The sequence below is a fragment of the Cricetulus griseus genome, chromosome 3 (genome assembly GCF_003668045.3).
Source record: "Cricetulus griseus strain 17A/GY chromosome 3, alternate assembly CriGri-PICRH-1.0, whole genome shotgun sequence".
Classification (NCBI taxonomy): Eukaryota; Metazoa; Chordata; class Mammalia; order Rodentia; family Cricetidae; genus Cricetulus; species Cricetulus griseus.
This window is the reverse complement of record NC_048596.1, coordinates 62705356-62720331: the sequence shown is the minus strand read 5'-3', so window position 1 is coordinate 62720331 and position 14976 is coordinate 62705356. Positions and strand designations below refer to the sequence as shown.

The window sequence follows — 14976 nt, the reverse complement described above, 5'->3', positions numbered from 1 at the left end:
ACAAATTTCTTTGTGGAGGGAGAGCCTTATAATGCTCACAGGACGCTCATGATAAATTTATAAGATCTTCATGAATTCACATCATATGGTTTATTAGCCAGCATTAAATCCTTCCTTCCTGAGATTAGATAAGAGATAAGCAATTGACTGGAGTAAATCTTTTCATTATCGAATTATCGAAACTGTGCATACATTGCCCAGAGGACTGGCTACTGTAAGGCTGCCTTTGAGTTGCCCATGTAAGCAAACACAGAAAATGCATTGGCTCCCCAATCTGGCTTGGACAGTCCTTTCTCTTTTCTGCTACTACCTTCTCTGATACAAATACACTTTCCTTATGTCTGTCTGGGAAAAGTAATTGTTCTTTGGTAACAGAAACTATAATGGAAGCAGGAAGCTAACTTGTGGCAGAGACAAAAGCCAGGGATAAGGACACAGTCAGACCAAGCCCACTTCACAGCAGTTCCTTCTGCAGGTCCAGCCAGACACCCACAGGCACTAAGCACTGTCTTCTCTGTGGTCCCAGGGCCCATTTGGATTATGGGACCAATACAATGACAAAGAATCTCCTGCTAAGAAAGAACATGGGCTGAGTGGGAACTGATGTTACAGGCTGCCCAGCCAGAAGATGGATTCCATGGCATGTTTTGTTTGGTTGACCTAGGTTCCCTGCTGATATTCAAGAAGGAAGCTCAGCATTTTGGCAGAGATCATGGAAGACATATCTCCAAGATCATTAATTACCAAAGGCTTCAATAAGTGTGCTATCCATATTCTATGCTCTAATGCCACAGTGAACTTTCTAGCCTTCCTCTTCTTAGCCCAGAAATGGGTGGCTAGGCCTCTCAATTTGCTCTTCCTCCTGACTCAGGGCCTGCAACATTCCATATGTTTGTACCATATATATGAAGTCCAATGTCATCTGCCCTGTCTCAGGGGTGATCAAAGCCAGTGGCCTGGATGTCCATTGTGTTTGGTTTGCACACCTTTAGAAGGCACATGGCCTCCTGATCTGCATGTGCTCACTTGGAGGTAATGCCAAGTGTCAAGCCTGGCCTTGATTGACCTCAATTAAAGAAAGAACACCGATTGGTTTAAAAAAGAACTAAGTTCCCTCCTCCTTCCCTTCCTCTCCCTCCTTTCTTCCCTCATTTCTCATGCTAGGTGAGAAGTGGCTGAAAGTTTGGTTCTGAGAAACCACACTAATAAGGGTTGTGTGGGTCCATGTAACAGGTATGAACTGAGGACACAAAAAGTATCACAGGTTCTCTCCTGTACTGAGGAATGGGGGCTAATGAACATGGCTCAGCCCTGAACCACCTATTAGCCTTACCTGATGAATGGAGGCCAAATGTAGCTGTGAAGAAAGTGTTAGGACGGCATCCTAAGACACCCCCACCCTGGCATCAGCTTCTCTTGACTTGACTTGTTCCTTTCCTGGCTGGAGCCCCATATGAAACTCTACCTGCATTCTTCCCTCAGCTTCTTGCCAAAGTCCGTGTGGGACTCTCCCAAGAGATCATGGCTTCCTCTCCTTGCTATCTGGTATCTCATACAGAGATTGACCAATATAGACATTAGAATGGATCTTAGAAAATAAGGCTCCTGTTGCCTTCATTGTGCAAACATCAGTCAGGGTCCTGGATGATACAAAAGTTATATCACACAGAACTCAACTCCACTGTAAGCATCAGCCCCTCTCACAGAGCTGAGCAGGTGGAGTCTGTAACCAGAAACTCCAAAGTTACCCAATTCTTCTTGGGCTAATAAAGCACTCCCTTACACTTTTGGGAGGGTTCCAGCATTTGCTTTCCCATGGCCACCTGGTCCCTTTGTGATGTAGAGACCCAGTACACAGTGTCTCAGACACACAATGCCTGGGAAGTGGCCCCTTCACCAGCCACAGCTGTGTTTACCCTCAGGATGATTTTATATCCTACTTACTGAAATGCATGTCACCGTGAATCCACATTTATCCTGAATTTAAATGACTAAAATATTTGCACAGCAATTGAAACTGAGTGAGCTCTTGCTTGTCTCTATTACCCAGCAGGGAACAAGGGATTGTTAGCCAAGGGTACCTGTACCTGATTTCTCCTGTGAGACCTGACCAGGCAGCTTTTCTTCAGCTTCAGGTCAGACCCACCAGCCTTCAACTCCTGGTGCCACATATGATAGACCCATGAGCTCAGGAAATCCCTGTTCTGCATTCCTTTTTCTGTAAAGTGGGTACATTGACCATGGAAAGCAGAGATGCCTCCCAACAATGTCACCAAACTCATGTAAAGCCTGGGGATGTGTTAGGTCACTCTGAGAGGAGACTCAGAGTTTCTATGTAGTTTATCTAGTGATGGGGATTGTCCTATAACATGGAAATAGCACTGGATAATGAAAAGTGCCTAAAGAAGACAGAAGACTAATATCAGAACAGCTAGAGAAGGCTCCCAGTTGATTTGAAGATGGAGGATGAAGAAATAGACCAAGGAAATAAGAAGGTCACTGAGGTTGGAAAGAACATATACTCCTCGGATCCTCAGAAAGGACATGGCCTTACTAGCACGCAGAATACTCACATTGGACTTGTGCATTCTGGTACTGAAATCTGGTCTTTTGTTTCATTGTTGGACAACTTTTGGCAGCTTTTGCATCAGCAATTGGTGCCCAAATGCTGTGGTACCAGCCTGCAGGGCTGTGAGAATTTCAGAGCCAGTATGGGAGTTTCTTGTTACACATTTCTCTCCATCCTCTGCCAAGAGGAAGCCTGCTGCTTCTGTCCCATCCCAGGCCCCCTGTTCTCTTCAGCCACTGGGAGGAGACAGACTAGAAGGAAGAGTAGAGTGATCACTGTTGGACATCCTGCTCTCCTCTACTCCAGAGGAATTGCTCAGTAGCCAAGTATTTAATGCCCTCTGATATTTAATGCTGTACTCTGCTAGACCTCCCAATGAAAGGAACTCCCAGTGCAGGAACAGGATTCTGGGAACACATCATGTGGGCTGTAAAGACATAAAGCTGCCAGTGCACTGGCCAGATGGCAAAGAGATTCCTACCCATTCTCAGTAAGAGTGGACATTGGTGCTGCTGATTAGCACAGAAAGAACTGCACCTCTGATAGGTTTGATGGCAGTATGTCTGATGGACAAACAATGTGAGCGCCTCTGATGGGAGGAGTTTGTACAGTCCTAGAGTGTAGCAATGCGTGAGGCCTCTGCTTCTCATTTCACTTTAGTTCAATAGCAATACTACAGAGCCATAAAATATCTGGATGCATTGCAAGGTAATTAAAGAGTAATTTGGATCTTCTCTGGAATCCCTCAGCAAGGCTAGGAGAATGAAAAGGTGGATCCCTCCTTCCCTGATGAATGACAAAGGATAAGCACTTGAGCCATGCTCAGTAAGCTGACTAATCCTGAGAGCCCCTACTCCCCTGGCTAACATCATGAATGCTCACACCACACACATACACACACATTAATTCACTCACACTTGTATATACATACATGTGTACATTCATACATACAAAAACACATACATACATTCATATACATTCACTTGCACTCAGCCAGTCACATATACACACACACCACACACATACACATACATGCATGCATACTCAGACACACACATTCATATAAACACATATACACACATGCACTCTCATATGTATACAAACATAAACACATAGACATGTCCAAACTCATATTCACACATACCATACATACACATATTCATATACAAATATATTCACATTTACACAAGTATATGCACTCTCACATGCATACATATATGCTCACATTCATTTATGCACACTCATATTCGTACAAATACACATGTATGCTCACACACTCACACACAGACATACATACTACACATACATACTTACCCAAACATTCACACACTCAGACACACACAATCCCATACACACAAATACATATATGTATACTCCTATGCACATACACTCATATATAGTAGCACATATATGCACACGTACACCTAAATATGTACACTCATACACACACACATTCACACACATATGCACACACATATATACAGACATACGTATACATACATGAATTTCACACACATTCATAGACACTCACACATGTCAACATTCAGACCCACATGTACACATTCTCTCATACACATTACATATTTGTCTCTCACACACTCACGTATGTTCACATGCATAAATGTTTCCAAACTTACACACCAAACTCATGTTCTCTCTCTTCTCACACACATACTCTCACATCCGTATGCACACACATCCACACGGTCACACCTTCTCCCTCTTCCTCTGTCTCTGTCTCTCTCTCACACATACACACACTGCCTGATGTCAGTTAATGTAGCTGACGTTGTACAAAGGTCACTCATTTTATTTGCCTCTTGGAAACCAGAGTGCTAAATTGTTCTGTTTAGAATAGAAAGAAACATAAGTCAATACACTCTAATCCAGACTGGATCACAACTGAACAAAATATAAAACAAAAGTTGCCCCCTGAGAGCCAACTCCCTGGAGCCTGTTAATACTAAGAAAGCCACATCCTCAGTGAAGAACCAGCACCCAGAGAAGGGGCCATGAGGCTGTTGTGGGCTGGAGAGCATCAGCTCTTCCCTCTTTCATTAATTAATTCTCCAAAAACACCTTCTGCCCTAGATGCTTGTCAGGCATCGTGGAGTTAGAAGTTCCAGTCTCAAAGTACAAGTCTACCTGGCAACTAGAAATTGTAAATGGATGACATTTGCATGTCTTTTAGAATCATGTGCAAAACTGCCCACTGTCTTGTGGTCTTCTCTTAAAGATAAAAATGCCCTTGTGATCACACATTTCAAAATTACCTGGATATCCTTCTCAGGGGTGTACTGTGCCCAGGTTAAGCTACTCAGACATTCCTGGGTGTGTCCGTTAGACTTGACACTCTGCATTTGTCTCTAGGAAGTGTGATCCTCGTTGGTGGGAGAAAATGGAGCACAGACCTATTTGACCTTGGTGACTGGGGTTCCTTTCCTCTGCCCATGGCCCCCTTCCCAGACAACCCTGTAGAGGCTCTGGAGTCACCTCCCTGTCTCTTCAGATCTGGCCTGATTTGGTTCAAACTACAGAAGTAGAACAAAACTATGCACTCAACTCTTAATAACTTCATTTCTTTCTCATTCCTGTCAGTCCTTTGGGCAAAATCAAAAGAGCGCATGCAGGTTTCTAGAAGTCACATCTTTTAAAAGGTGCAAAGAGCATCATCACCATCCATGGAGCAAATGAAGTCATTGCCAGGGAAAACCGTGCCAACTGCTTCTCAGAGGATCTGAAATCCTCCTGCTCTTTCTGGCCCGAGCACCTTCCCTTGTCTGAGAGCCAGGAGAGACTGACCTGCAGGGCTTGTAAAGATTCTCTGGTGATGAAAATGTCCCCTCTAATTCAGATGTTACTTCATCAAAAGGGAAAAACACAGTCACAAGTCCAGTTTTGTCGTCCCTGAACACAGGGACATTTTAACATTTTTCTTTTATTTTTTTCCGGTAAAATATACACCTAGAACATCTTTATTTTCCCATCATCAGCAGGAAAAACTCTCTGGGGAATGCTCCTCTTAAGTGAAATAGATACACTACATTGTTGTTTCTCATTAATTTAACACCAAATTCAGTTTCCTATGAGCAATCACTTCCATGTCCCTCAGTACTGTGAAGAGAGCTAAGAGGGGCTTAATAGGCAGCCTTCTAAATGGCTCTGATTTAACCATCAGTATAAGCTGATGTCCTCTTGTTCAGGTCCAGATAATGTGAAATAAAAAAAAAAATCACAACAAACCTTATAAAACACCTTCTAAGATTAAACAATGGCTTCCTTTTAAAAAGTCAAGATCCCATGCCTGTCATTCTGGCCTTTTAGACTGCATAACCACTCTCCGAATGGAAGATAAGGCCAGTCTGTTGTGGGCCTGTAATCCCATCCACTTGGACAACTGAGGTAGAGGGATTGAAAGGTCAAAGCGTTTTGGAGCTACAGTACGAGTTCAAGGACATCCCAGGCAACTTAATGAGACCCTGTTTCCAAATAAAAAGTAAAAAGAGGCTGGGGGTATAGCTCGGTGGTCAGTAGAACACTTGTGTTGTACAGTCTCCAGCACACCCCTGGAACTATGGGGAGTAGAGCTTCCCCATGCACCACTCATAAAATATGCATCTGCTTCCCTGGAAAGGATACTGGGTGCTCTTCTCCAACTCTTAATGAGATAGGACTCACAAGCTGGTCAGAAGCAGCCACTTCCTTGTCTGGAAGTCCCTTCTACAGGACAGAAGACTCCTTGCCCCATCTATCTGTAGGCAATGACCCTCAGCTAGACTGATCCATGGGGTGGAAGGAAACACACTCTCATTTGCCTACCTCTGCTCTCCAGTGCAGATGAGCAGGTGTGTGAAATGAAAGCCAAAGGACAGCTAGTGGCCATCTGCACTGTCCCTGCACTAATGACCTCATGGAATGCAATGAGAAGCCTAAGCCCACCACCTGAAAGGGTCAAGTGTCATGAAAACCTAATTTGTGAGTCTGCAGTCCTCAACCAAACTCCATTATAACCCCTTCCTAATGTAACCAGAAACAGTAGCAACTCCTGCTCCTGACCCCCAGCAGAGCACAGCCCTTCCACAGAGCCACCAAGATCCCTGTTAATTACTTGCTGAGGCCTCCAGCTTGCGTTTGTGGGGTGGGTCCTCGATGATCCTCTTGAGGTCCCCATGATTCTCCAGGTCCACTGGCTTCTCCCAGACTGACAGCTGCATGGTCGGGTTGAAGAAGAAAACCCGGTCATCACCTGTCCAGACCACACACCTGTGAAAGTTGAAAACTCGCCTCAGTCACTTTCAGAGACAGTTGGAGAAGAGCAGTGCCTACACCCCTCTCTTAGGATGCCTTTCAGGACTGAACTCTATGAGTTGTGAAGATCAAAAATGATGGCGGAGCCCTTCCTTGGGCACAGGGTGTGCTCCTGTTCACACTCTTTAGTTTGGTTAATGGGTTTTATTTTCATCCCCTTTCACCAGCAAGGATTCCAGGTTCAGAGATGCCAAGAGACCTTCCAAGACCACAGAAAGCCACACCCTTCCCAGTTCAGTATACTGCCTGACTGAGTTCAACGATACTTTATCTCAGACCTGGGCACCTGTGTCCTCAGGTCCAGGTGACTCTTTCATTGTCTTCCCCACTCCACCCTGCACATCTATCAAGGAGTACCACCTAGCTGAGATGAAATGGACCAACCGACCTTTCCACCAAGACCTTTCTGCCCACCATGCTCACTTACACAAGAGCCTCACACTTTCATATATAGACACCTAAAGTAGATGAAAGGAATGGTGTATTGTTTTGAAACACCTTGAGAGAATAAAAAACAGAGATAGACACAGAAAAAGAGACCCCTGGCCACTGGCCTTGTATGTCTCCTGTTCATAGGCAGCTACAAAGAATAAGCTTGACCAAGGTCCATTTCCTATCCAGGCACCCCTTAAAACTTACCTTGGGCAAGGCATCCCTCCCTGGCCTCAGCTTTCCATAGTAGTCTGTGAGGCCTCTAGTTCTTCCCCATGATTCTCTGTGCTACAGGAAAGGGTAGGACAGGCTATGCATACAAAAAACCCTGTCCAAGAGAGGACCCCCAGCCACCTGGAAAGTATAGTGAGACACTGCTGGGCTTTCAATATCTTATTCACATATCACTCTAGAAGGCTAGACATGGGTGTTTGCATAGAAGCATCTGCTCCATGCTTAGGCTAGTTGTCTTTGTCCCAGGAGCTTTGTTAAGTGCCCAGAGCTGGTTCCTATGTGCTAGCAACTGACTGCACTGGGATCCTAATGACCTGAGGCAGCCCATCAGATATCTTGACCAGCAAGGTTCCATGGTGGAGCAGATAGAATGAGTCTTCAAAATATCCCCATTCAGATCCTACAAATAGTCTGCCTCGTATGACAGAAGGACTGAGATCTTGAGATAGGGAGATGTCCTGAGTCATAGATGGGCCACATATGTCTTCATAGAGTCCATATGAGGGAGGAAGAGACTTGAGGTTAGAATTAGAGAACACATACAAGCACACGTGCACATGCTCACACACACACACACACACACACACACACACACACACACACATGCATACACACATGCATACACTTTCACACACACATGCATACACACATGCATACACTTTCACACACATGCACACACACATGCATACACTTTCACACACATGCACACACATGCACACATTTTCACACACACACACTCACATGCAGAGAATAATGGGGAGGTGCCACATTAATGGCCTTGAAGGTTAAAAAATAAGCCCAGAAATCAGGTGACCCTAAGAACCTTGACTAGACAAGGACATAAATCTGAGAGCTGGCCCTCCAGGCATGCCCATTGTCCTTGTTTCCATGGTGTTCCAGACTCTGCTTCTCTGAGGAATCTGTAGCCTGGACCCAGGACAGAACAGTCTAGAGAGTAGATCCTTACTGATCCATGCATAGCTGTCCAGGAATGCTTTTGTCCATATCTCATTTCTCTCCAGTAGTAAAGGTGTCAAAGGGGCCACTTTCTCCAGCAATAGCTAGTGACTTGTAAACTCCACAACCATCAGAAGCTGCTCTTTGTAGACCAACTGATGGGACTTCACCCTTGGGAACTCTCAGGTTGGTGTCAGCATCCATTAAGCACCACCCAAAATCATCAGCTATGTGTCCAGAAGCTTTGGCTACAATGGCTTGGTCATGATACTTAGAAGAACACTGTGACCCGTCCTCTCATCCTCCTGTTCTCCAGCACTGGGCTTTGCTCATGCCCTTCCAGGGAACACAAGATGGCCTAACTTTACCATCATCATCAGTAGGAAAGGGCAGTGTCAGCTGTTTTATTCTGAGCGTCCACCCTTCTGGGAGAAATGGAAACATGGAGAAGGAGCATTGTGTCCTGTACCCAAGGCCTTGCCTTCATACTACCTTGGTCCGTGGCAAGCTCAATGAGATAGGTTCCCTGACCTCCTCATTGGAACTTGGAGGGAGGCTGTGTGGTGTACAGTACAGAAGCTAGGGCATGAGAAGTCTTGCTGAGTGTCTCACTTTTAGTTCTTACTCTTAAATAAGTTGCTACCAGGATTCTGATCATAGTCACTGTTGTGACCCCTTCCTGCAGATCTGTTTTATTGGGTGGGGATGCACAGGAATCTGGCTGCTCTGGCATGGCTTTCTGGAGCCCTTCATTGTCTGAACATAGTTAAAAGGGGACAGTAGCTGATCCAGAACACAGTAGGGCTCCACAGATATGCCCTGTCCTCTGAATCCTGGTCTTTTTCTTCTCCTTCCCTGGAGACCCATCAGATAACATGTAGCTGTTATATCTGTGCCCCATTCACTGTGTGTGGGGAGCCTCATGCAAGATAATCCCCATGCTGAGGAAGGGCTAAGCTTCCAGGGGAATTTGGTGGCAGCAGCTGAGGTAGCAACAGTGGAGGTAGGCCCTTATCTTCCCAATACCTTCTGCTTGGTTTTCAGGTCCAAGGCCCAGGCTCTCCCAGTAGGGTCTGCCATTGAGGTAAATGATGAGAAATGCTCACTGAGAAGTATGCAGCCAATTACCATCTGCTGGTCTGAGGAGGCACTGGCATATTTAATTTATGCCACAAATGCAGAGCTATGTGAATGATATTTACTGGGGAACAGGACTTGGGAGAAGGGGGCAGAGGACCCAGGAAGGGAAGAGGCGCAGGTGAATGTCAACTCTCAGAGACAGAAATCAGGAAGGTGAGGGGGTGGGGGGAGGGGCACATGCAGCAGCCTCAGCTAATCCCAGCCCCCCACAGAGTTCTAGCAGGCTCTCTTAATGTGGAACAGATGGAGCTCTGCAGGTGGTCTGCAGAAAACCCCCTAGCTATCCAGAAGGCTGAGGGTGACACACTACCTTCTGGAAAGGCTCTGGTCAGAGAAGGGGCTTGGGCACAAGAGGACTAGAGTAGAGAGAAGCTGAAATCATGTGAATGAAAACAATCTTCTGCCTCGGGGTTGAGATGAGCAGGGATCCTGCCCCAGAGTGCTGGGTTTTAATCACCAAAGGCTGTCAGCTGTGAACCCTGGGCTGCCACACAGAGATTTCCCATCAACTGGAAACTTGGCTCACAGTAAATTAATTGATCCAGAAAAGGTGGGTACCTGGACCTGGACAAGCAGCTTCCACGATTGGTGTAGACAAGCACATCTAGATCTACATAGGTGGTCCAGGAAGTTATGTGTTAGAGGGTTAGGAGTCTCTACTACTGACGGCCCCCTAGGCCTTAGGCTGAACAACAGATGAGAGCTGCTGGGCACAGGGTCTCCAGTGGAGGGAGCAAAAGGCAGGCTGTGCAGGTTAGAGTGGCCTCCAGAAGGGGCCACCTGAATCTCACCACACACCAGAGCAATGCAAGGGGGCTGGGCTCATAGTCTTCTGCAACTTCGCTCCTTTCCTTCAAGTCAAAGATGCAAGGACCCTGGAGGACACATATCTCAAAGTCTTTCTGCTGGGAAGCCCAGCTCAGCATCTCTGGGTTCTCAGGTGTCTCCTCTCTACCTCCCAAGCTCCTTCATCCACTAAGGAAACAGACTTCACACCTGAAGATTTACATTTATTTGGCCAAATTACCCCCAGGCCTCATTTTCACAAAAACGAATCTTTGTTGCACATTCTGAGTTTTGTGGGAGGGGGTGGTGGTGCTCAAATGCAAAGCCACACCAGTGCACCCCACCTCAAGAAGAGCTGGCTCTCTGTGATGCCTCAAGGAGGAGGGAACATCGCCTGCTTCCCATCTCGCCACCACCAAATTTCTAAAGCCAGGGAGGAATGGAGCTAATTAGAGACTTAATGGAGCATTAGTGTCTAGGGGGAGGAGTGACAATTAACACAGTACACATTTATATCCTGGCTGCAAAGAACCAGTTCCTGTGCCCGGGGGAAGCATGTGGAATTGAACTGCAGGACCAGTGACAGGTAAATAGATGTGGCTCCCAGGAGGAAATCTGCCCAGCCACTTGTTCCAGTTGGTTTCAACTAGACGGAGCTGGCTATGACATGCAAAATTAATTTTATGTTTCATTTTATGCCCATTTTAAGTACATGGATAGCTCCCCTTCTCTAATCCATACCACATAATTCCTGGATGGCAGCCATATCCCTCTTCTCAAAAAAATGTCCCTAGATCCCGGAGGATGTAATTAGTGAACTGAAGTTACTTAAGTCTGATACAGGATCCCCACACTGAGAAGCCCCTTGTGTAGAGATCTGGTGGTGGTGTTTTGTTCTAGAAAAGAGTTTTTACCTCAGAAATCTACGGGACCTCCTGTAGTAGTTCAGTCCTTATCCCTAGCATAGGTGTGGACTTTGGGAGCCCAATCTACATACAGGGATACTCCCTGAGCCAAGACACACGGGGGTGGGCCTAGGCCCTATCCCAAAGGATATGATAGACTCTGATGACACCCTAGGGAAGGCCTCACCATCCAGGGGGAGCAGAAGGGTTATGTGATAGGTAGGGTTTTAGTTGGGGGATGGTAGGGGGTATGGGAAGGAGAGGGAACTGAGATTGTCATGTAAAACAATCTTATTTCTAATTCAAATAAAAAAAAGAAGAGGATTTTTAGTAATAAAGTCTCCCTTTGAACCGCAAGTTCTGAGGTGTGGGAGAACCACTGCTGCTCAGCCCACTAAAGTGGGAAATTGAGTCTGGACTGCGGCCTCCATGAACCCTGGACAAACATATTTGTGGCTTCTTGCTCTATGGACTCTGCCCGCCATGCTCTGTCCATGACTTCTGGATGAAGCTTGGAACTCACTGGCTCTGTTTTGCCACCAATGGACAAGCAGCTCCCCTGTTCCCTATGCTGTTCTCCCTCTGCGGCTTCATCTATACAGGGTACTGACCCGGACAGGGTTGTGGGTCCTCTGTGGCCCAGTTGCAGGAGAAGAAGAGGACCATGAGGCTAGTGGGAGGCTGATTAAGATGAGAAGGACATGCTTTGCAACTCAACCACTTTGGCCATGCCCCACTCCATTTACTTCAGAGTGAGTTCATGGGGAACAGGAGCATTGTATCTGACACTCAGGACAGAGAAAAAGGGCAGCTGACACATGACTGTTAGCCACACTGTGCTTGAGAATGTTTATAGCTTTGTAACATGACTGTCCCATCCCCTATACTAAGGAGGGTATAATGTGGAACTGAGGCCCAGCTTTTGAAGGCAAAGCCTCAACACCTTTCATGTGTTTCTTTCTCTGCACCTTACTTTCTGAGGTGAGAGTGGGAAGGGGTGAGGAGAGAGAGCTATGGAAGAGTTGACAAAGCCCTGCCTGCCTGCCTGCCTGCCTGCCACTCACATGCCTTCTACTGTGGTACCCAGAGAGGCCACAGGAATGGTTCCTCAAGGTGTGCCAACCTGCATACACAGGGCTTGCCTTTTTTGGCTTCTTTGTCCTTGACAAGTCACAGTTAGCTATCTTTAGCTGTTTCCTTTACTCAGATTTCCTCATTCTATGAATGACCAATTAGGAGTGGCAGACCTGCAGTTAGTTTTGGGTCTTTCAGAGTGTTGGCATGGGCCCTCATCTCTACACATGGCCCAGGCTATCTCCAAAGAACCATGGCAGGGGTCCAGAGCTGCCTAAAGGATCTTTCTTGTGAGGGCATAAAACCAGTCTCCTTTGCCTTTCTCTACCAGGGTCTCAGCTTTTCACAAGCTACAGGGCTTTTTTTTTTTTTTTTTTTTTTTTTTTTTTTACAGCTTCCCTGACCTTTGACCTCCCTACTCAGTCTAAGACAATCAGAATCACAGATGAAATGCCACAGTGGATCCTACAGGCCTAGCACTGTTTCAGGACTCTAGTATATCTTCATGGAGATTGATGAAACACCTGGAGCTGGGAGCTGCTCATCCTCTCCTTCACCCACCCAGGAGGCTACCTCCAGAGGCCACTTAAGCCTGGGTCTAAGTGGTGGCTTCCCCCTGCCTCCTCCTCCATCTGCAATAACTAAGCACTTTGACATTTAATTCAGCATTCAGCTCCCCTCCCCAGCAGTAACACCTTACCTGTCCCTTCTCTGACATAATAAAAGGCTCAATTATGCAAAGGGGACAAAGTGACATTTGGTTTCCCTTCAGCAGTATGTACTCAAAGAAGAGTGATGCTTGCTCTCAGCTGAGCGAGCGTGATCACATGTCACATGAAAAATTTTCACTGCACTGATGTGGCCCAGCCCGCTTCTCCCTTAATAACTGTGGTTCCTAATCACCTCCCTCTCTCTAGTCAGACATCCGTATGTGTCACACCTGGGGAACCACTCCCTTATCTCTGAAGCAGTTCTGCCAACATCATCCAAGAACATGTTTCCGTGCAGACCCCTTTAAAGTCAAACAAACACAACATTTACATACACACCCTGTGATTCTACTTTAAAAAAAAGTTATATGCAATTAATTGATAGTTATGGTATTCTTAAACTATCAAATGAAGTCAGGATAAAAGCCATTCTATTAACATGAAACCAGGAACAAAGAATGTGCCTAGGATGGCTAACTCCACTCTAAGAGCCATACTCGTAGAAACTCTACCCAAACACATCTCTAACCCAATGTGGACTACCCACCATTGGCCATTCAGTGGTACAAGAGGCACCAGACTGGCAACATGCATGCTCACTGGCCTAGTACTCAGCTCTTTAACTGTCCGTGCCTCTTAGAACAGGAACCAGGAATGAGGGATGGGCCTTGGTAGGGCTGGTGCCTGTGACAGCACCATGTCCCTTGACACCTTGGCAGCACACTTCTTTCCCTTCCCACATCACTTCACGAAGAACTTTGGTGATAACTCACTGATAAAACTTGAACTACATCAATCCCGACTTTCTTAGAAAAGTGAAATGTTCGCTACACATAGTTTAAATTTCATGAAAATAGCTAATTATTTATAAATCCATAATCTCTAAAAAGACTCTCAGATGCTAATTAATCATTTATGTTGACATTTATTGCCCTTTGAGCTAAAGCCTCATGGATTTTACACTTTGTTTAGCCATTACCTTTGAAATGTCCCCGTGTCATCAATAATTGCAAGAAAAGTATTTCAGTGTTAAACAGAAGAATGGTTCAGTTCCCTCGGCAACACCAGGGGTACACGCTCAGCCTCCTCATGGGTGAGGCCTCACTTTGTGTGGAAGTGGATGCACACACTTTGCTCCTCAGCATCTTAAAATCTGTGTCTGGATTCTGAGTTCCTTCAAAACACCCAACAGCACTGAGCTCCCCGCCCTTCTGAAATGGAGATTTGGAGCCAGGAAACATCTTTAATGGTTAAACTGGCACCCACCATGAGAGGAGAATGGGCAGAACTCTGGATCCACTCTTATTCAGGGATTGACTTTGTGTTTCTAGGGTTACACCAATGGGTCTGGGGAAACCATCTGTCTGGCCATCTCTTGGTAATTAGACTATAGGAGGGGTATCCTACGTATTTATGAAGGCCTTGGGGTGCTCTGGCCCACTTTTGGCTTACTTAGTTTTTAGCATAGAGTGGCCCTATGGGAAGGGCCCTCTCACAATTTTAAAGCAATTTCTTTAACCTGACCAGATCCTTGGGTGTTTTACACAGGGTGGATGCAAACAAGAAACACAGTGCAAGGTTTAAACCTTCAATCTTTGCTCAAAAGTCCCCCATGCTTACTGGAAGTCCTATCAAACATTGTTTCTCAGCTCAGTTTGCTAAAGAGTTGCCTAGTATTTTTCAACACCCTGCTTGCTATGGTTTCAGCCTCCCAGGCAGCTCTGGGGTTCAGGGTGATGCCTCCTGCATCCATGCCAGCTCTGACTCTATGGAAACTCCCAGCTATGGATCTCCTTGTTCTGAGATTTCTGTTCTTCTGGCAATGTGTCTCTTTCCAGGATCTGAGTCAGACTGGCTGTTA

At 46.0% G+C, this 14976-nt stretch overlaps 1 protein-coding gene across 1 annotated transcript in view; it reads right to left on the bottom strand.

Moving 5' to 3' along the window:
- Tcerg1l (transcription elongation regulator 1 like) overlaps positions 1-14976 on the bottom strand; it is a 184161-nt gene that overhangs the window by 45029 nt on the left and 124156 nt on the right. The window contains exon 7 of the mRNA XM_027409081.2: positions 6678-6832. Coding sequence (XP_027264882.1) covers positions 6678-6832 — 155 coding nt within the window. The remainder of the gene's footprint in view (positions 1-6677; positions 6833-14976) is intronic.